The sequence below is a fragment of the Chiloscyllium punctatum genome, chromosome 1 (assembly GCF_047496795.1).
Source record: "Chiloscyllium punctatum isolate Juve2018m chromosome 1, sChiPun1.3, whole genome shotgun sequence".
Classification (NCBI taxonomy): domain Eukaryota; kingdom Metazoa; phylum Chordata; class Chondrichthyes; order Orectolobiformes; family Hemiscylliidae; genus Chiloscyllium; species Chiloscyllium punctatum.
In genome coordinates this window covers 9,196,956-9,220,112 of record NC_092739.1, presented here as the reverse complement: position 1 = coordinate 9,220,112, position 23,157 = coordinate 9,196,956, and the positions used below count along the sequence as shown (strand labels likewise).

General features: G+C 43.4%; 1 protein-coding gene across 4 annotated transcripts in view; it reads left to right on the top strand.

Moving 5' to 3' along the window:
• The window catches only part of arhgap10 (Rho GTPase activating protein 10), a 205,769-nt gene that overhangs the window by 68,224 nt on the left and 114,388 nt on the right, over nt 1-23,157 (top strand). For all 4 annotated transcript variants that reach the window (XM_072567806.1, XM_072567731.1, XM_072567637.1 and 1 more), the window contains exons 3-5: nt 589-650; nt 15,219-15,290; nt 18,486-18,587. In XM_072567806.1, the coding sequence (XP_072423907.1) occupies nt 589-650; nt 15,219-15,290; nt 18,486-18,587 (236 nt within the window). The remainder of the gene's footprint in view (nt 1-588; nt 651-15,218; nt 15,291-18,485; nt 18,588-23,157) is intronic.

The following is a 23,157-nucleotide window of genomic DNA, read 5'->3' as shown; positions in this document are numbered from 1 at the left end:
TAATTTCTTTGGATGTGATAGCAGTTTCTCAGGCCCCATGTCCTGAATTAAACCCTGCTTCTTCATTACCCGTGGTCACCATGAAGGATACAGGAGTAACTATCGGGCAGATGTTAAGACAAGTGGACCCTCTGTCGAAGCTTCATTATCTGCCTGTGGTAATCTAGTGACCAGGTGAGCTCACATTGGATTCAGCCTATTAAATGGACTCAGCCCCAAGTAGGTCAGTACTTGTTTTAATGAGACATTTGCAGTTTCATTGTACCAGCCTTATGCAGTTTTGGCAGGGTTGACCAGCTGACAATTCCGGGGGAGGGGGCCGACAGGCATAATAATCCATAGTAGCTCCTCCTCAGGTTCAGTTGGGGTAACACAGCGTCTCCTCTTCTTATACATTTGTTGAATGCAACAGCCACAAAACGCAAGTATATGAAATTACAGAAGGATGGCCTAAGCTCTGATAAAAGTAAAGTATGGCAGATCCTGGAAGGTTTAAGTGAAAAGAGAAAATGCAGGAGAAATTCAGGTCTGGCACTATCTGAGTTCATGTTTCAAGTCCAATATGACTCCTCTTTCTCTCTGTTCCAGATGAGTCACTTCAGGAATTTGCAACCTTTCTACATAACCTTGTGGAGCAAAGAGAAATGACGGTAAGTTGAAGAGTGTTGTGTTACAGGGGCACAGGAAGGAGTACGTGTTGGCACGCCTCAGCTTGGAACTGTCTTTGCCTATTTGCTTAATTCATAAACACAGCAGAATCCCGATGAGGTTGATTGGTCAAAAGTGAAATTCATATTAACAGGAATTTGATTGGACTACGCTGCGATGTGTACAGTATGTTCTTTGTATGTATACTCTTCTTCCTAAATCCCCAGGAGCAAAAGGTCATTCTAAGTTCTGGCATCTGTTCCAGTCTGCTTTTTACAGTTCCCACATCTTATTTTCCTCTCAGCTGTTGTTCTCCAGGTGCATGGTGACCTGAATTCTGACTCTGGCCATTCCAAAAATGAGATTTGTTTTACGGTTTGAGTCCTTTTCCTTGTCCAAACCTGTTTATGTACGGTGATTTAAAATCTCTGTTGTTGTTCATTTCTTTGCAGCTTTGTCAATATTCTTGCTGACCTTTTGTCATTTTGAGTTGACTTGCCTCTGAATGATTCCAGTTTAATTGATACGTTGGCATCCTTTGACTGCCATTCAAACTTAGGATGGCTGCTGCTTTGTAAAGTTTATTTTATTTGTGTGTTGATTGTTTCTTGGCAGTCACGTCATGTGTGGCAGTTTGTTCATAACTTTACATTTTTACAAAGGTTTTATTTCTGGTCAGAAGGGGAAAAAGGATCGGAATTTTAACTTGGCTTTTGTCACAAATTTGATCCGTTTATGCTGTTACACAGACATTGTTGCACACATTTCTGGAAAGAACAGAAAAGGCAAGTGCTTTCAGTTGAGATGTGTTTTGAATAAAATGCAAGGACTTCTGACTGCTGTGTGGCAGCCGGGTAGCTCAGTGGTTAACACTGCTGCCTCACAGCTCAGGAGCCTAGTTTTGATTCCAGCCTTGGGACTGTCTATGTGGCAGTCTTCCCACATCTGCATGCGATTCTGCTGGGTGCTCTGATTTCTTCCCACCGTCCAAAGATGTGCAGGTTAGGTGGATTAGCTGTGCTAAATTGACCTGTAGTGTCAGTGATGTGTGGGCTAAGTGAGTTAGCCATGGGTAATGTGGGGGACAGTGTTGTGCTGCTGGGTCTGGGTGGGATGCTGTTTGGAGAGTCAGTGTAGAGAGTTATACTGTAGGATGGGTGTGGTGTGTTCATTTTTATTGCGACTTGTGCTTTTGGGCCAGTTTAGGAGCTTACTCAGAACTGAGGAAAAAAAAGCTATTTCATTTTCTTGGTATGGTGCTGACAGAGAGTTTTCTCAGCTGGGTTGGATAGGTTCCCAGGCTAATTGAAGATTTTGTCCTGTGCTAAAATTTTCTTGTTCATTCTGGACCTTACTGAATTAATTTCTGTAATCTGTTCACTGATCTTAAGCGTTTCAGCAGCAATTCTGATCACCTCCAGGAAGCTTTTAAATTCCTCAATGATTCCCATAATTGTGTTGCTCTTAAAATGGGGGGTGGGGTACATTTAAAATTAAGGGAGTCACTTGTCCTCCTCCTATCCTGTGAGGTAAAAACAATGACTGCAGATGCTGGAAACCAGAGTCTAGATTAGAGTGGTGCTGGAAAAGCACAGCAGGTCAGGCAGCATCTGAGGAGCAGGAAAATCGACGTTTCGGGCAAAAGCCCTTCATCAGGAATAAAGGCAGAGAGCCTGAAGGGTGGAGAGATAAATGAGAGGAGGGTGGGGGTGGGGAGAAAGTAGCATAGAGTACAATGGGTGAGTGGGGGAGGGGATGAAGGTGATAGGTCGGTGGGGGGAGGGTGGAGTAGATAGGTGGAAAGGAAGATAGGCAGGTAGGACAGGTCGTGGGGACAGTGCTGAGCTGGAAATTTGGAACTGGGGTGAGATGGGGGAAGGGGAAATGAGGAAACTGTTGAAGTCTACATTGATGCCCTGGGGTTGAAGTGTTCCGAGGCGGAAGATGAGGCGTTCTTCCTCCAGGCGTCTGGTGGTGAGGGAGCGGCGGTGAAGGAGGCCCAGGACCTCCATGTCCTCGGCAGAGTGGGAGGGGGAGTTGAAATGTTGGGCCACGGGCCGGTGTGGTTGATTGGTGCGGGTGTCCCAGAGATGTTCCCTAAAGCGCTCTGCTAGGAGGTGTCCAGTCTCCCCAATGTAGAGGAGACCGCATCGGGAGCAACGGATACAATAAATGATATTGGTGGATGTGCAGGTAAAACTTTGATGGATGTGGAAGGCTCCTTTAGGGCCTTGGATAGAGGTGAGGGAGGAGGTGTGGGCGCAGGTTTTGCAATTCCTGCGGTGGCAGGGGAAGGTGCCAGGATGGGAGGGTGGGTTGAAGGGGGGCGTGGACCTGACCAGGTAGCCACGGAGGGAACGGTCTTTGCGGAAGGCGGAAAGGGGTGGGGAGGGAAATATATCCCTGGTGGTGGGGTCCGTTTGGAGGTGGCGGAAATGTCGGCGGATGATTTGGTTGATGCGAAGGTTTGTAGGGTGGAAGGTGAGCACCAGGGGCGTTCTGTCCTTGTTACGGTTGGAGGGGTGGGATGTGGACGAGATGCGTTTGAGGACATCTTAAACCACATGGGAAGGGAAATTGCGGTCTCTAAAGAAGGAGGCCATCTGGTGTGTTCTGTGGTGGAACTGGTCCTCCTGGGAGCAGATACGGCGGAGGCGGAGGAATTGGGAATACAGGATGGCATTTTTGCAGGAGGTAGGGTGGGAAGAGGTGTAATCCAGGTAGCTGTGGGAGTCGATGGGTTTGTAAAAAATGTCGGTGTCAAGTCAGTCGTCATTAATGGAGATGGAGAGGTCCAGGAAGGGGAGGGAGGTGTCAGAGATGGTCCAGGTAAATTTAAGGTCAGGGTGGAATGTGTTGGTGAAGTTGATGAATTGCTCAACCTCCTCGCGGGAGCACGAGGTGGCGCCAATGCAGTCATCAATGTAGCGGAGGAAGAGGTGGGGAGTGGTGCCATCGCAGGAATTGCAAAACCTGCACTCACACCTCCTCCCTCCCCTCTATCCAAGGCCCTAAAGGAGCCTTCCTCATCCATCAAAGTTTTACCTGCACATCCACCAATATCATTTATTGTATCCGTTGCTCCTGATGTGGTCTCCTCTACGTTGGGGACACTCCTCGCAGAGCTCTTTAGGGAACATCTCTGGGACACTCTCACCAATCAACCACACTGCCCTGTGGCCCAACATTTCAACTCCCCATTCCACTCTGCCGAAAACATGGAGGTCCTGGGCCTCCTTCACCACTGCTTCCTCACCACCCAATGTCTGGAGGAAGAATGCCTCATCTTCCGCCTCAGAACACTTCAACCCCAGGGCATCAATGTGGACTTCAACAGTTTCCTCATTTCCCCTTCTCCCACCTCACCCCAGTTCCAAACTTCCAGCTCAGCACTGTCCCCATGACTTATCTTACCTGCTTATCTTCTTTTCCACCTATCCACTCCACCCTCCTCCCTGACCTATCACCTTCATCCCCTCCCCCACTCACCTATTGTACTCTACGCTACTTTCTCCACATCCCCACCCTCCTCTCACTTATCTCTCCATGCTTCAGGCTCACTGCCTGTATTCCTGATGAAGGGCTTTTGCCCGAAACATCGATTTTACTGCTCCTCGGATGCTGCCTGAACTGCTGTGCTTTTTCAACACCACTAATCCAGAATCCTATCCTGTGTGTCCCTACGTTAATTTGCTCCTTCAATCAAATGATTAGAGTGTGGTATTTTTAGTCCATGATTTATTTGGGCCTTGGCTGCAGTTTCAGCCTGAAGCCTGAGTAGGTAAACAGTGATGGTTTCCCAATCATGCAGGAGATGGATCCTAGGCAAGCAGGGGCGGGAGAGATAATAAGTAATGTTAGGTTTCCTTGCAACAACAACAGGAGCATGATCAGGTAAACGGGAATTTAATGTTCAGTGAGACTCCATGTCTGTTTGGGGACTGTGCAATCTGACTTGGCTGGTCTAACCTCCCCAGATGTTCCCCTCTATGGTGCTGCATTACTTCTACTGGCTCACTGGCTGACATCAACCAAGTGATAACACCTAAACTGACATTGTGTAGCTCAGCTATGGAGGGCCGAAATATTGTATTAAAATTACAGGATAGCTCTTTGTCAATAAAGCTTCTCTAAAATATCTCCGTGCATGGCCTAGTCGGTTTTGGATTTTTTGGAGATTGCTTTTTGTTTCATTTCGACAGCTGTGTTCATTAGGTATTTTTCTAAAATAGTTTAACAACAATAAATATTGTCATATGGCATCTCCCTGCTCTTTTAGGGTGATTGTTACCTCACTTAGTTGCTGTGAACAATGCTATCATTTTGATTACTGAATTAGTGTTGGTACGGCTGTGCAACATTTATTATCCTCTCTGGGTAAGAGGTAGGCTGTAAGTTTACTGCATGTGCGATCTTGGCTGGCTCCAGTCTTTGACTTAGAGCCATAGAGATGTCCAGCACAGAAACAGACCCTTTGGTCCAACCCGTCCATGCCGACCAGATATCCTAAATTAATCTCATTTGCCAGCACTTGGCCCATATCCCTGTAAACCCTTCCTATTCATATACCCATCCAGATGCCTTTTAAATGATGCAGTTGTACCAGCCTCCACCACTTCACCATTCCACATATGCACCACCCTCTGTGTGAAAAAAGTTGCCCCTTTGCCCTCTTGCCCTAAACCTATGCCCTCTATTTCTGGACTCCCCCACCTGAGGGGAAAAGACATTGTCAGTTCACCCTATCTGTGCCCCTCATGACTTTATAAACCTCTATAAGGTTAGCCTCTGTCACACTCCAAGGAAGCTGCTATTTCATAGTGTAGAAAGGCTTCAAATGAGGTCATTGTTTTTCCTGCAATGACAATCAACTCTGGTCAACAAGGGAATAATTTCAACTGGGGAGTCTCACTCTTTTATATAGCAAACTATTGTTTGGACGTTTTTATAATTTAGCATGTGGGAAATTTATTTTCTGTTAACCTTTGCTTGTTCACTTTAACTCTTGCCTGCCTTCCCTTTACTCCTGTTTCTGTATCTGATGGGACATTTTTCTCAGCCCTTCTTTGTCATGATCCGTCCATTTTATTTCAAGCCAATAGTCTCATTGGTTAAGGAAATACATTGTTTTTTCACTCAGCTTCCAGCTGCTTCATTGATGTCATGCTTCATGAAACTTTGGAAAAAATTTGTTTTGAGCAGCAGGATTAGATAACACTCTCATTTCTGCGGTGCCAAGCACACTCTGTTTGGACATTTCAAAGTTGTTTTACAGCCGATCGAGAACTTTGAAGTTTCCTCAGTCTTGTCATGAAGGGAAACACAGCAGATGATTTGGTGCACAGCAGGCCCCCACAAACAGCAATGTAATAATAACCAATGTAATAATTAGTTATCAGTGTAATAATTAACCTGCACTTGTGATGGTGTTTGAGAGATGCATATTAGTGACAGCACACAAAGTAAGTCACAGGAGCATAAGTAGAAAGTTGGATTCTTCTTTTACTTAGACCGTGGTGGACCTGATTTGCGGCCTTAATCTCACATTAATGCCTGCCCATAAACTTTGACTCCTTTTCAAAATCAAAATCTATCTCATGCAGAGAGTGGGAATAACTCCCCGGCTCTTCGTTGAGTTTGGACACTGGGGTCGTTTATTCAAACACCCAGTTGGAGCCTTGACTTAACAGCTCATCGATTCTGACAATCCTCAGTACTGCTCTGCAGTGTCAACCTGGACGTTTTTACGCTCAAGCCGTGGAGTCGGACTTGAACATGGAATCTTGTAACATAGATCAGAGTGCTGACTGATATTAAAAGAAAGCCAACTCATGTGCCGAAATTCCAGTACTGTGTTGAAGTCCAGCTTTACGCTGCTGCTAACAGTTGAATTCCTGTACAGCTATGGGAATTGAGCTGAATACAGAGCAGCTAGAGAACTACCAAAATAACTGCCTTGGTAAAACATGGGAAATATCCTCAAACATGTTTTCCTGAATCCCATAAATATTCCCATGTGAAACTTGCACTAAATAACATGTGTTTTTGTAAAGTAACCCATTGAGGACAAGTTGTATCGTTGCTGCCCACATTGGTTAGGGAAGAAAAACCAGCTTTAAGCAGGAAAACTGAGAGGAGGGGGGAGTTTCCCAAAGGAATTTCCCAAATGATTTACATTTGTGTGACTTTGTCACCAGCTCTCTCGAATTCCCCCAGTTCCGTTGGATATAAACATTTCACCTCATTAGACATGACCTTTCAATGGGATAGTGGGGAGAGAGGTACTTTAATGCATGTACTGGTATGTGATCAATTATATCAGCTTGAAATGTCCATTATGTGTCTGTTCGTAACTGCCCCAGCCCAAAACTGGCGTGACAGCTTGTTAGAATATAAAACTGACATTTCTACCTGACACCCACTTCCCCCCATTCCTCATATGGCTACACTCGTTTTACAAATGACACATTTGGGGCAAGATTTTCCCCCCAACCTCATTAGAATACAGGCAGCCCTTAAATATGAATACATCGGCATAAACAACCAGCATTCATTGAATTCCAACTGATTATGTAGTGCAATTATATATGTTGCACAAGCAACCAAACGCTGTCATTTTGGTTTTCCATATTGTTATTATCTTGACTGACTTTGAGTGTATGTATACCTTATTGTGAAATTTTTGAAATTCTGAGAAGAGTCTGCCGAATGCTTCAACCTACAAAGTGAACACAAAATGGTTGCCTTTTTCCTCATCATACTGGAAAGTTTCCTTTTCTTCTTAGTCAGCTGCTTGATTAAGTACCATGCAGGTCTATAGAGGTCACATGAAATAATTGAAGTACAAATCACGACATTCTAAGAATGCTTGGGATACTGGAAGTTTCAGTTCTGAAAATCTACTTCAGAAACTGTTACATTATGCATCTTAGAGTCATAGAGATATACAGCATGGAAATAGACCCTTCGGTCCAACTCTTCCATGCTGACCAGATATCCCAACCCAATCTAGTCCCATTTGGCCCACATCCCTCTAAACCCTTCCTATTCATATACCCCATCCAGATGCCTTTTAAATCTTGGTCAGATGGCTGAAAACCCTTAGTAATAACCGTGCTTGAGTGAATTCATTTACCCAAAAATAACCAGTAAGTTTCTTTGCTATTTTACTGAAAGGGTTAAACCATGACTGAATGTCTTAACTAAAATAGCAGGGCAAGAACTGAAAGCACGATTAGTGTTCACAGAATTCATGATGTCAACTGCTTGTCATGTGAGAACTATCTCAATAAGTTCCCCTTAACTAACTGTTTTCAGTGTTTGAATCAAAATGTTATTACTCACCTCTGGAGCAGCTGAGCCTTGAACCCAGTCCTCCTGACCCAGAAGTAGGGACTCTTCCTCTGTTCGAAATGTAACTTTAATTTGCTTTTTTATGTTCATCAAAATATTTGTTGGCAATCCATTGGATTTGTGGACTTTGATACAAGTTCTTTAAATGCAGTTTATTGTCATCTTTATATTTTGTTTGAGTGTAGAATGCAACACCAAACTCTGGCTAGTAATAAAATAAATCATTTGAACTTTGCAGCCCAGATAATGTGGGCTAAGAGCCAGGTATGACCCACAAGTTCTGGGATATTTAGACATCCAAATCATCATCCTTTAAATGTCAAGGTCCAATATCAATGTACCTTGGACTTCATAAATTATTGCATTATCCTGATTTATTGGACCTATTGGAGAAAGGGAAGGGACTCTGGAAATTCACCAATGATTGGACTTTCCTCCTTCGTATCTTTCCCCTCGTATAACTCCACTGCTGGCTTGATTTCTGATTCAATAACAGATCATGTTCTAAAGCTGTAATTATTTTCCCTGTTGTCCCAGCTGGGCTGGGACAGAAGTCCACTCTTTAACTTGTATTAATAGAACGTTTCTGGGAGACGATGAGTGCTTGATTGGAAATGCCAGAGCCAGGCATTGAGGATCATGCTTGCACAACCCACTGTGACTTCATTAACCTAGGGGCTGGCTTTTACCCAAACTGGGGGCGGTATGGCTCAAATTTGTATGACATCAGACTGCTGCCAGCGACTTCCAGAAATGGCTATCGGTGGTTAATTGGTCAGTGTTGGGGAGACAAGTCAGCGTGTGATCTCAATCAGGGGAGGAATGGAGGTCTGAGCACAGGAAAGAATTCCTTGTGGATCCTGCAAGAGTGCTCTTTTTAGATTAGATTAGATTCCCTACAGTGTGGAAACAGGCCCTTCGGCCCAACAAGTCCACACCGACCCGCCGAAGCACAACCCACCCAGACCCATTCCCCTACATTTACCCCTGCCGCTAACACTACGGGCAATTTAGCACGGCCAATTCACCTGGCCTGCACATTTTTGGACTGTGGGAGGAAACCGGAGCACTCGGAGGAAACCCACACAGACACGGGGAGGACATGCAAACTCCACACAGACGGTCGCCTGAGGCGGGAATTGAACCCAGGTCTCTGGCACTATGAGGCAGCAGTGCTAACCACTGTGCCACCGTGCCACCCAGCATTGTTGTTCCTTGCCCACAAGGAAATGGTTTTTAAAAAAAATAAAATTTCCCGAGGTGTTCTTCCCTCTTGTTGAAGCCTTTTGAGCATGGCATGTGATTTAATCTGTTATTCTTGAGTTACTGAATGGGGAATATTTAGAGAGAGTTCTGTTTCATGAGAAAGGAAACAAACACTTCTGTTTTAAAAAGACAAAATTAAAAGTGGAGCTGCAGAAAATGTCTGGAATGTTCATAATTCAAGTTGAAGATGACCATGTTCATCACTATGTGACCATGTGTGGTAGGCCCTTCGTGGATATGTAAGTAACTGCTCAGGCTTACTTGTGTCAGGAATGTTCTGCTCCACGTAGAACAGTCATAAGGGTTGCATTACCAGAAAGATTGAATGCTTTGGAGAGAGTGCAGCAGAGGTTTACAGCAATGGTTGCAGGAATGGGAAACCTCAGTTATGAGGACAGATTGAAGAAGTTGGGACTTGGAGAGAAGTGGGGTGAGGGAAGATTTAATAGAAGTTTTTAAAATCATGAGCAGGTGAGTTGGGGTAGATAGGCAGAAGCTGTCCCCACTTGTAAAAGAAAAAAAAAAGAACAAGAGGGTGCAGATTTAAAGTGATGGACAAATGAAACAAAGGTTATGTGAGAAAAGACTTCTATTTCATAGCAACTGGCTACGGTGTGGAATACATTATCTGAAAATGAGGTGGAACCAGGTTCAGTTGAGGCATTCAAAAGCGTATTGAGTGATCATTTGGATAGAAATGGTGTTCAAGGATATGAGGAAAATGTGGGAGTTTGATATTCGATAATAGAACTAGTGTAGGTACAATAGACTGAATGGCTTCCTTAGGTAACAGAACAGGATACCACAGCGATCTGAGTTTTGAATGAATAGCTTCTTCTGGATTTCCTCTCTGTGTGTTTTCTCTCTGCCTCTTGTATACATTTATCTTTGACGCAAGCAGTACCATTTTTTGGTTGCGTCAGGTGGAGCAATTCTGGGTGAGCTTCTCCCAGAACACTCTCCCAATTCTGAATCAAAGTCTTTACTGTGTCTGTGTGGTGTATACTTGGGCCACGATGGCAGTGTACCTCTGACTCAAACCCCTTGTGGAAAATTCACTTCAGCACCCAAGTGTGAGACAGTCTGACTACATGGTGTGTCTGTGTACCTCTGACTCAAACCCCTTGTGGAAAATTCACTTCAGCACCCAAGTGTGAGACAGTCTGACTACATGGTGTGTCTGTGTCAATATGGTGTGGGTGCTTGGCTTGCCCATTTGGATGAGGAGGCAAAATTGGGTACTGCAGATTCTGGAGATTAGACTCACGATTAGAGTGGTGCTGGAAAAACATCCAAAACCGCCCAAATATAAAGGAAAATAGAAATGACTGGTGCTCTGTAGATTTTGACTTCCCAAAGCAGACTCAGTGCTTTCATTCCCAGACTGATGACCAAAGTCTACCAAAAGTAACTTGTTTGTCAGCTTTTGAACGTGGGGAGCAGGAAAATCGACACTTCGGGCAAAAGGTCTTCATCAGGAATGAGTCATTCTGCCTAATTTTTGAATGTGTCAGTTAACTGGGGCAATGTGAGTGAGTGTGTGACTGAGATAATTGAATGTATCCACTGCTGCGCGGTTTTGGTTTTTTCATACTCACTAATCCTCATGTTAGAACAGCACATCCTAAATAGTTAAAAATCACAACACCAGGTTATAGTCCAACAGGTTTAATTGGAAGCACACTAGCTTTTGGAGCGTCGCTCTTCATCAGGTAAATAGTTGTATTTCTAGCTACTCCTGAGCCTTTCCTGAATAAGATATCACTTTTTCTGTGAAATTAGAGGCACTTTTAGTTTAAGCACTCATCCATTGCAAACTGGATTGAAGTTTTGAGTTAATTTCACATCACACACTTGAGTATTGGTAAAAATAAGACACTTTCATTCTATAAAATCTGAAAGCAGAAGTTGGCTATTTTTGTCTTGATGCTGCTCCATCCTTCAGAGAGATCATGGGTTATCTGATAATCCTCAGCTGCACTTCCTCACCTTTTATCCCCTTAACCTTACATCCCTTATGGATTAAAAACCTTTTCCATCTCAGTCTTGAGTATGTCTAATAACCCAGCCTCCACAGTTCTCCACGGCAAAACGTTCCACAGGTTTACTCCTCTCTGTCAGAAGAAATTCCTTCCCATCCCTGTCTTATATGAGCAACCCCTTATTCTGGGATTATACCCATGTGGTCCAAGATTCACCCATAAGGGGAAACAACTTTTCCACATCTACCTTGTCAAGTTCTGTAAAAATCTTTTGTTTCAGTAAGGTGACCTCTTATTCTTCTAAGCTGCAATAAGTACAGGCCCAACCACTCTTTGAGGGTGGCACTGCTGCCCCAGGGACTTGGGATCAATTCCAGCCTCGGGTGACTGTCTGTGTGGAGTTTGCACATTCTCCCTGTGTCTGGGTGGGTTTCCTCCGGGTGCTCCAGTTTCCTCCCACAATCCAAAGATGTGCAGGTCAGGTGAATTGGCTATAATAAATTGCCCATAGTGTTAGGTTCATTAGTCAGGGCTAGATATAGCGTAGGGGAATGGGTCTGGGTGGATACTCTTCGGAGGGTCAGTGTGGACTTGTTGGGCCAAAGGGCCTGTTTCCACACTGTAGAGAAGCTAATCTAATCACTTCTCGTGAGGCAGTCCCACCATAGGAGAAAGTGAGGACTGCAGATGCTGGAGATCAGAGCTGAAAATGTGTTGCTGGAAAAGCGCAGCAAGTCAGGCAGCATCCAAGGAACAGGAGAATCGACATTTCGGGCATGAGCCCTTCTTCAGGAATGAGGAAAGTGTGCCAAGCAGGCTAAGATAAAAGGTAGGGAGGAGGAACTTGGGGGAGGGGCGTTGGGAATACGATAGGTGGAAGGAGGTTAAGGTGAGGGTGATAGGCCAGAGTGGGGGTGGGGGCAGAGAGGTCAGGAAGAAGATTACAGGTTAGGAAGGTGGTGCTGAGTTTGAGGGTTGGGACTGAGACAAGGTGGGGGGAGGGGAAATGAGGAAACTAGAGAAATCTGAGTTTATCCCTTGTGGTTGGAGGGTTCCTAGGCGGAAGATGAGGCGCTCTTCCTCCAGCCGTCGTGTTGCTATAGTCTGGCGATGGAGGAGTCCAAGGACCTGCATGTCCTTGATGGAGTGGGGGGGAGTTGAAGTGTTGAGCCACGGGGTAGTTGGGTTGGTTGGTCCAGGTGTCCCAGAGGTGTTCTCTGAAATGTTCCGCAAGTAAGCGGCCTGTCTCCCCAATATAGAGGAGGCCACATCGGGTGCAGCGGATGCAGTAAATGATGTGTGTGGAGGTGCAGGTGAATTTGTGATGGATATGGAAGGATCCCTTGGGGCCTTGGAGGGAAGCAAGGGGGGGGAAGTGTGGGCGCAAGATTTGCACTTCTTGCAGTTGCAGGGGAAGGTGCCGGGAGTGGAGATTGGGTTGGTGGGGAGTGTGGACCTGATGAGGGTGTCACGGAGGGAGTGGCCTTTTCAGAACGCTGATGGGGGAGGGGAGGGAAATATATCCCTGGTGGTGGGGTCCGTTTGGAGGTGGTGGAAATGACGGAGGATTTGTATGTGGAGGTTGGTGGGGTGGTAGGTGAGGACCAGTGGGGTTCTGTCCTGGTGGTGATTGGCGGGGCGGGCTCAAGGACGGAGGAGCGGGAAGTGGAGGAGATGCAGTGGGGAGCATAATCGATCATGTCTGGGGGGAAATTGCGGTCTTTGAAGAAGGAGGCCATCTGGGTTGTTCAGTATTGGAATTGGTCCTCCTGGGAGCAAATGCGGATGAGACGAAGGAATTGGGAATATAGGATGGCATTTTTACAGGGGGCAGGGTGGGAGGAAGTGTAGTCTAGGTAGCTGTGGGAGTCGGTCGGTTTGTAGTCAATGTCCGTGTTGATTCGGTCGCCCGAGATAGAAATGGAGAGGTCTAGGAAGGGGAGGGAGGAGTCTGAGATGGTCCAGGTAAATTTGAGGTTGGGGTGGAAGGTGTTGGTAAAGTGGATGAACTGTTCAACCTCCTCGTGAGAGCACGAGGTAGCGCCGATACAGTCATCGATGTGGTGGGGGCTGGTGCCAGTGTAGCTGCGGAAGATGGACTATTCCACATATCCTACGAAGAGGCAGGCATAGCTGGGGCCCATGTGGGTGCCCATGGCTACTCCTTTGGTTTGGAGGAAGTGGGAGGATTGGAAAGAGAAGTTGTTAAGAGTGAGGACCAGTTCAGTCAGTCGAAGGAGGGTGTTAGTGGAAGGGTACTGGTTGGTTCAGCGGGAAAGGAAGAAGCGGAGGGCTTTGAGGCCTTCTTGATGGGGGATGGAGGTGTACAGGGACTGGTTATCCATGGTGAAGATAAGGCGTTGGGGACCGAGGAAGCGCAAATCATGGAAGAGGTTGAGGGCGTGGGTGGTGTCCCGAACGTAGATGGGGAGTTCTTGAACTAAGGGGGAGAGGACCGTGTCGAGGTATGCAGAGATGAGTTCGGTGGGGCAGGAGCAGGAGCAGGCTGAGACAATGGGTCGGCCGGGGCAGTCAGGTTTGTGGATTTTGGGCAGGAGGTAGAAATGGGCGGTGCGAGGTTGTGGGACTATGAGGTTGGAGGCAGTGGATGGGAGATCCCCTGAGGTGATGAGGTTATGGATGGTCTGCGAGATGATGGTTTGGTGGTGGGAGGTGGGGTCATGGTCAAGGGGGCAGAAGGAGGAGGTGTCTGCGAGCTGGCGTTTAGCCTCAGCGGTGCAAAGGTCAGTGCGCCAAACTACTACCGCGCCTCCCTTGTCTGCCTTGTCTGCTGGTTTGATAGTGAGGTTGGGGTTGGAACGGAGGGAGTGGAGGGCTGAACGTTCCGAGGGTGAGAGGTTGGAGTAGGTGAGTCCCACCATACCCCAGATCATCCGAATGAGCTACCTCTGAACTGCCTCTGATGTGTTTCACATTGATGAGATTCAAACCTCGGCTTCAGAAGTAAATAATTCTCTTTTCCCCTGAATTGTATTTGTCCTCACTGCTTCTCCTCTGCTCCCCAGTCCACACACTGTCCTGTCACCTGATTAGACAAATAACTATTCTCCCAGCCAGCAATGTGTGAGAGTGTTGTGAGATTATTCATCCCCACTCTCTCGTCACAGATTTTTATTTTCTGCAAGATCACGATCCTTCCTTTTGTTGTCGCCATGTTCAGTGATATCGCTGAAATTGGGAATGAAATTATGGTAAATTATGGGTGCGAACTTGTGTTTAAAAATTGCTTTAATTTTAAAACACAAATTTAATTGTGTTCAGAATTAAATTTCCAAATGTATTTCTAATTTTATTATTTAGAATAAAACAATATTCTAAATATTTAGAATATTGTTTTATTGTTTAGAGATTACTTTGATATGAAATGGGTATTGAGATAAGACAGCACAGAGGCCATGTGTTATTGAGTTATGCATCTTCATAACATACCTGATAGCTAAAAGAAATTGCCATCTAATTGGAGCTGCATATTTGTGCATTTTATTTTAAAAAACAACATTTTGCCATAAACCTCAATGAAGAGTAAAGCTGCCATTTTCAAGATTAATTAACAAGTTACGACATTATAGATATGTTCCAAGTCCTGAACTTCAAATTAAACTAAGGACCAGAGTGAAAGCCTTGCATCTTTCTAACATTAAATTCTTAACGGAATGTAAATTTGTCAAAGGCATTTTCCTGTATTATTTTCAATCCAAGTTATGTTTCTTGAGCTGAGCTGATTCTAACCCCTATGTTAGATTAATAAAGCAAATATTATTTATTTGTTCAACATTTGTTCTTGAGCCTAATGCAAGAAAGAACAAGCTGTCTCTGGAGGCAGGTGCTGGTATAGTGACTTTGAATGATCATAATCTACCAGTACATTTCATACTGTTTGAAAGCCATGTGTATTCTTTCTTTTTGAACCAAATGCTTCTGGTATGAATGTTCACGTTTTTCTTTCAGACGCTAAACATCTTTGAAACATTTATCAAACCACTGGAGAAATTCAGAAAGGATCAAATTGGAGCAGCAAAGGTAAAAATAAGCTTTCAGAATAATTTAGCATAAGAAAGTTTGGTTCTCAAGATTGCAGTTCCTTTTCTGTGTGGACTTTGATTTAAAAAGAAATTTTAAATTATGCAAATTCATAGTTGGTTCAAATAAAGATGCGTTTTAGCAACAATTATTTGCATTCATGTAACTCCTTTTAAATGCTGAAATGTTCAAAGGCTTTGGAGTGTTATCGCATCAAACTCAGCACCCAGCCACAAAGAGACCAGCATGTGTCCAAACGCTTGTTCAAATACAGGTTTTCAGGAGAAGGAAAGTTAGAGGGGCTGCGAGAGAGAATCCTGAGCTCAGGGCCTTACTCAGCTGAAGACAAGTGGCCAGCAGTTATGAATAATGAAAATTGGGAATGAGTATGAAATCCTATCAGGGAGAGAGTTGGAGGAGTTTGCAAAGATATTTTATTTTAAAATATTGAGCAACTTATTCGTTATGAATAAACCCTTGGGTCAATGTTTAAGTGACCATTTCAGTGCATTACTTATATTGTTTGCTGATGGGGAACCTGAAACTTGGTTTGTGTTTTCTCAGTCTCCTGCCTTTCTTTGATGAGAGAGCATAGACTGCAGACTATCCTATTTTCTTGGACATTCTACTATTTTTTACAATTGGGCACACAACACAGTTGGAGGATTGTTATATTATCAATGGTGTTGTTGTCAGGAAAATCGTACATTTTTACTTTGGTGATAGGATGTGAGCATCACTGATAACGTCAGTGCTTGTTGCTGATCCCTAGTCTCCCCTGAGAAGGTGGTGGTGAAACATCTTCTTAAACTATTGCAATCTGAGTTGTGCATCCACAATGCTATTAGCGAAGGAAAATCAAGATCTTGACCAAGCAACTGTGAACGAACAGAGATGTAGTTCCCAGTTGAGATGCTATGTGGTTTCGATGAGAAATTGCAATTGGTGGTGTTCCCTTGTGACTGTTGCCCATGTCCTTCTAAGTCCTAGAAGTTACAAGTTTGGGAGAAGGTGCAAATCATTGCACTGCGTCTTGTGATGATACTGTGGCTTTATGAGGTGTATTTCCTTTATTTTATGGAGGAGAAGTCAAGGAGTAAAGAAAATAATGTTGAAGTTCATTTATGTTTGACCAAATAGCTGGGTAAAACGCAAGAACAGGTGGAGGGTAAAGTGGATATTTGTCGTTCAGAGAAGGTAGCTGAATTACAACAGAAAGATGAACAACCAGAGCAGTTGTATCGAAAAGCAGGCACAAGATGATTCTGAGTGTATCCCAGAATGTCGCTAACTTAAAAATGAAAACTTAATGAGGAAATTACATGTTTAGGTGGATGAAAAATTGGCAGACGTTCATCAAGTTGTATTACCAGTGGGTTAGCGAAAGGAGGTATTGGAGATAGCACGTGAAATGCCAATAGGACGTTATTTGGGAGTAAGGAAAACTCGAGCCAAAATACAAAAATGTTTTTTTTTGGCTTAGACTACATGAGGATCTGGTTGACTTTTGCCAGACATGTTCTTTGTGTCAGGTAATAGGAAAACCTCAGGCAGTGATAAAGCCAGCACCCTTAATACTCATTCCCTCATTTGAGGAACCTTGTCTGTGAGTCATTTGATTGTTAAGGACCCCTCCCTAAAACAAGAAGTGGAAGTTGTTGGTGATATTGGATGTGTCTACTGGATTTTCGGCAGCCATTTCAGTATGCAATATCATGGTTAAAAAGATTGTAGAAGGGTTACTTAAATTTTTTTTTACTAAATACATTCATTCCACAAAAATACAATCTGATCAAGGGTCAAATTTTATGACAAAGTTATTCGAGAAAATTATGAATAGCTTAGGAACAAAACAATTCAAATCTACTGTGTACCACCCAGAATCACAGGGAGCATTAAAATGGTGGCATCAAACTTTAAAGACCAGGTTGACGGTTTATCGTCAAGAATGACATCAGAAGCTGAGTGACCCTGGCAGAACCCAAACTGGGCATCACTGAGCAGGTTATTGCTGAGCAGGTGCTGCCTGATAGTACTGCTGATGAAATCTTCCATCAATTTACTGATGATCAAGAGTAGACTGATGGGGCATTCCTGAAGAGCTGAATTCCAGAGGGGCCGTGAGAGTGACAGCCCTTGACATTGAGGCCACATTTAACCAAGTTTGGCACTTAAAAGCCAGAGCAAAACTGGAATCAATGGGTTATGGGGCAAACTCTCCACTGGTTGAGTCATTCCTGAAGAAGGGCTCTTGCCTGAAATGTCGATTCTCCTGCTTCTTGGATGCTGCCTGACCTGCTGCGCTTTTCCAGCAACACATTTTCAGCTCTGATCTCCAGCATCTGCAGTCCTCACTTTCTCCTAGACTGATGAGGCAGTCTACTCTTGGCCAGGTTGAACTTATCCTGCTTTCTGAGTACAGGACGTACTGTGCAGTATTTCATGTTGTTCGGCAGATATCAGGGTTGTAGCCGTTCTAGAACAGCTTGACTATGGATTCGTCAAGTTCTGGAACGCAGGTCTTCATTTATTATTGCTGGAGTGTTGTCAGGGTCAGGGGCTTTGCAGGTGGTGGGTGAGATGCTGACCAAATGGTACTGGATTGTGTTCTTGCACCCACACTGGCAGGTGGGGAGTATTCCATTGTGTTCTCGAGTTGTGCCTTCTAGATAGTCGATATTTTTTGGAGATATCAATTATATGTGTTGTTTTGGGAGAAAGAGTTAAAAGTGTTCTTCATCATAATAATATACAAATATCTTTAATATATAGTGTATTGTACAAAGCAGTTGCCATCAGTTTAACCCATTGTCCAGTTTTGAAAAGAGAAACATTTATTAACCAATGAAACTGAGTTCATTCATTTCATGTTTTGAAAGAGAAACATTTTTATGTGCATTTTGGAACTGGCTTCTGCCTACACCAGGAAGTCACCATCCTTTGCAGTAAAACAGACTGAATATATTGTGCCCCAGATTGTATCCAATCTTCATCCAAAATTGTAATGCTAATTTACAGGCAGTTCTTGAATGCTTGTTTACTGGCTTACTTGGACATTACCCAAACTGTATAATCAATCGAATTTCATTCCCTTCAGTAACAAGTGTTGGCAGCGGCCTTGTCACACAGTTTTGTTTTGGAGGCTGACTAAAATATTTTGCTGTAATCTGTGCTATTTGTGTTATTCACTTATAGGAAGAAAAGAAAAAGTATGACAAAGAAACTGAGAAGTACTACAGCTTTTTGGAGAAACATGTCAATTTATCAGCAAAGAAAAAAGAAGCGTTGCTAGTTGAGGTAAACTTCGTGCATTTCAAATTCTGTTGGAAAAATATATTTTTGCCTTAAGGAGTTTGGCGCACTTTAAAATGTCAAATGTTGCTATTTCTTGAAAAAAAAAGCTTTTTGGATTTGATTACATATGAATTTAAGACAATATTTATGAATAGGAATTTATTTCATTCTGCATTTGAATTCCAATTGTATTTTGAGTGTATAATGCAACAATGTGTTTGACACCATGGTGTGTATTGAAGTGAACCTTAAGATATCTGCTACATGGTGTATATCTCAGGGTAAAGGGCAGCAGGTTAGGACAGACATCTGTACATGATTGTATTTCAATCCTATTAGGTTGCATAATTATTAGGAGGTTCTTTCACGAAAGACCGTGCTATAAAAGGACTTTCAAGTTTGCAGCAGGAGAAGTTTCTTTAGTTAGAGACATCGAATGGAGATAATGAAGCTTCATTAATGTGGAAGCCCAAACGAATGCATGCCACATCTGAACATAATATTACATTGCGACGGAATTAATGCAAAGGTAGTTGTTTTTTTGTTTTTGGCATTGCAAAGCAGGACAAACTAACTTGGATTAGATTTCCAAAATCAGTGGACCTGAGTAAAAATTGGTTCCATGTTGCTGTTAGTAAAAAAGACCCACTGGTCCACCCATTCCTTCCCATGTCAGTGCCTTTAGTATTGCTCACCATATTCTGGTTGCTTTAAGTGTTTGAAATCTTCATGAAGACTTCCATGAACAGTTCTTTAAATGTATGATGTAATATTTTCCGTCCTGTGGTTTTGCAGTTTCCATCCTTCTTAAAAAAAAATTATTTTCCTTTGTTGTGAGTTTGCACTCGTAGTTGCTGGTAACAGTGTTTAATATTGTACATACTATACAAGACCAACACGAGCTAATGGGTGTTGTAGAGTGCTGCTGCTGCAAATCCTCCTCCTTGAACTTCATTGGAGGGCCTGCTTTGATCAGCAAAGATGGAGGATAATTTGGGGATGCCGGTGTTGGACTGGGGTGTACAAAGTTAAAAATCACACAACACCAAAAATTTGCTATAAATTTTGTAATGGGCAGCAGGATAACTGGCATGCATGCTGGCAAGAATAAGATAAATAGATAAAGTCTCTTCCCTGGGGTGTGGGAGTCCAGAACTAGAGGGCAAACATTTAGGGTGAGAGGGGAATGATATAAAAGAGTTTAAAGTTCTTTTCCCCTTCCATAAAAGGAATCTTCACCTTAACCTCAAGCCAAAATATGAAATAGGACTGCACCATCAAATTCTTCTTCGGTAAGGACTTAGTTACTTCCAAGTATCAGCTTTTCCTAAGTTTTTACGAGCTCTGACTGCTTCACCTGCGCTCTTTACCAGATCGGAGTTGAAGATTTTAGCCTGGAGTGTTGTTTCTGGTTTGGAATATGAGACCATAAGAAATCGGAACAACAGGTGACCATTCAAACTAGAGCCCACTCTGCCATTCATAGGATCGTGGCTGATCTGACATTCCTCACATCCTCTTTCCTGCAAACAGTTTGCTGACTGCTTGTCAATCACGTATCTGCGACAGCTAACTGTCTTGAGAATTCTTAAGGTACCTGTCTTCCCAAGTGTCTGTTTCCGATGTCCAATGGATTTAAGCAACAATACCCACTGCTGATCACCATGTCGCCTGTGTTACCGAACCAGCCACCACAAGCTCATGGATAGGTTTGTGTGCTGCCTGAAATTCTCCATTCGTAACACAGAGAGTTGTGAACACAGTCCAGTCCATCAGGCAAGCTAACCTTCCAACTATTGACTCTGCCTACACCTCTCACTGCCTCAGGCAGGCAATTAACATCATCAAAGACCCTTCCCACTCTGATATAATCTCTTCTCATTCTTTCGTCAGGCAGAAAATGCAAAAGCACAAACACACATACCAACACATTCAAGAGCTGCTTAGTCCCCACTGTTATTAGACTTCTGAATGGACCTCTCAAATTTTAAATTTAATGTTGGTCTCGCTCTCTGTGCACCTTCTTCGCGGCTACAATGTTGCACTCTTTGCTCCGTTCTATTTCCCTGACACATTTTGTATGGAATGATCTGCCTGTACTGCATGTAAAAACAAAACCTTTCACTGCACCTAGGTACATGTAACGATAATAAATCAAGTCAAATCAAGTCTAAAAGCCCATTTGATTTGCAGCAATAGAGGATGAGCTATTTGTGAGTCTCAACAAGGTGTGACACTTGTCTTATGAAGATGCTGTTTATTGCATGATGGCAATAGCTACAGGTTACATTGGCTAGTTAAACATTATAAAAGATTAAGAGGAGGCGGGCTGGCACATCTATCTCCATTGGGAACTCAAGCCAGACTCTCCTTGCTCCACTGTCGTGACTCAGTTGGGAAGAGTGTGCTAACAATTGAGCCCCAGTATTCTACAACCCTTTTAACCCAGTTAGATTACCAAGGTCATCAATTTGCCTTACCAGCTGCTATTCAGGGTCCTCTCACCATGTTCTGCCATTAACAGGGAAATAACAGGAATAATTGCAAAAAAAGTAACAAATGGCAAAATGTTCACAAATGTACCACTATGCAATTTAAATTATTATCCTTCCAAATCCCAAACAGACATGCATTTGCTCATAAATGAGACAGAAAAAAAACATTTTGACCCATACTATAGTTGTAAGAGTGTAAACAGGAAAACACGTTCTGTTGATCAAAATTCAGACTACTAGGGCAGGGTTGAATTCTGTCTTGCAGTTCTTTTGACACAATGTTGTGTGTAGAGTGGTGGTCGATCTTCAATTCAGTAGTTGATCAGACGGACTTAAGTATTCTGTTGCATTAGAATACTTTCTTTAAAGTATCCAGATTTTTGTCCTTTTCACTCTGAGAAGTGTTAATAGGTGCTACTTCTTCGCGGGCTACTGGATGTTTAAGTGCACAGCACTCCCAAACCTGTACCAAACAGGAGCTGGATCAGTCCGAAGGATATCACTTGACAATTTTTCCTTAACTCAAAAGTCTCCTGGTTCCACCCTCTCATAAATTATCCAGCTCAATTCTTTGAAAGATAGTTGTGTATTGCTAAGTTGTGCACCACTCAGTCCCACAGGACATTGGTGAGGCCACACCTGGAATATTGTGGACAGTTTTGATCTCCATATCTGAGGAAGAATGCTCTTATGACAGAAGGAGTATAACAAACCTATACAAAATTGATTCCTGTGAAGGCAAGACAGATATCTGAGGAGAGATTGAGTTGTTTAGGATTGCATTCACTGGAATTTAGAAGGATGAGGGGGTACCTCATTGAAACGAAGAAAATTCAAACTGGACTGGAGAGATTGGATGCAGGATGGTGGGCGAGTCCAGAAGCAGGGGTCAGAGTTTAAGGACAAGAGCAAACCTTTCGGACTAAGGTGAGGGGAAGTTTATTCTTAGAAATTTCAGGAAGTGGTGAGGCCAAAACATTGTATTTTCAAGCAGAAGGTAGATGTACAGTCATTCCTCCGTAGCTGTGAGGATTCTGTTCCTGAGGACCTCGGTGGATGATGACCTTTGCGAGTGCGGGACCTGTTTAATAAGAGTAATTTAAAAATAAGCTAAAAATCGCAGATTTGTGATTTTGTTTTGCCCCTGGATGTTGATTTTTATCGTTGCTTATTTCTTGGCACAGACAGATGAATTTGTGATTCATGATTTCGCGGATATGAGGTTTTGCTGCAGTGCCTTTGGCTCAAGGGGTGAAGTGACGGCATGGGGAAGGGTGGGATTTGGGGACTGAGCTCGATGGTGAGGCATGATTATAAAATAAGTGATGGAACAGGCTTTAGGGGTTGAAAGGTCCATTCCTGTTCATATTTTCTGTATTATTTCCTTGTTTCTATTCGTTCTCCCAGTGCATCATTGTGTCTGTTAGTTCAGTTATATTTAACATTTTACCTCAGTGCTGATGGGAAATGCTTTTAGCATTATATCAACAGTGTGAGTTCACTCAAATAACATTTTGGCAAGTTGAACTAATTTTCCCTCTTGGAAACATTCAACTTGGATTTTATTTTACAGCATGCAAACTATTTGGATTATCCCACTAATCTTCACCTCATTAATGTAAAATAATTAATATCAAAGGCTTTCTTGGCTGAGTAGTATGTCCATAAACTGAATGAATTTGTATTTCTTTATTTTTCTAAATTATTCCTAAGATCCCTAAGATGGGCTCAGTGGTTAGCATCGCTGTCTCACAGCACCAGGAACCTGGGTTTGATTCCACTCTCTGGTGACTGTCTGTGTGGGGTTTGCACATTCTCCCTATGTCTGTGTGGGTTTCCTCCTACAGTCCAAAGATGTGCAGGTTTGGTGAATAGGCCATGGGAAATTCAGGGTTAGAGGGATATGATAGGGGGGGGTGGGTTTGGGTGGGGATGATCTTCGGAAGTTCATTGTGGACTTGATGAGCCAAATGGTTTGCTTCCACACTGTAGGGATTCTCTGGTTTTGTATCTAAGCACCTTTGTACCTAAGATGGCGCCGTTAAGCGGCGACTTTGTAAACTTTTTACTGCACTCAT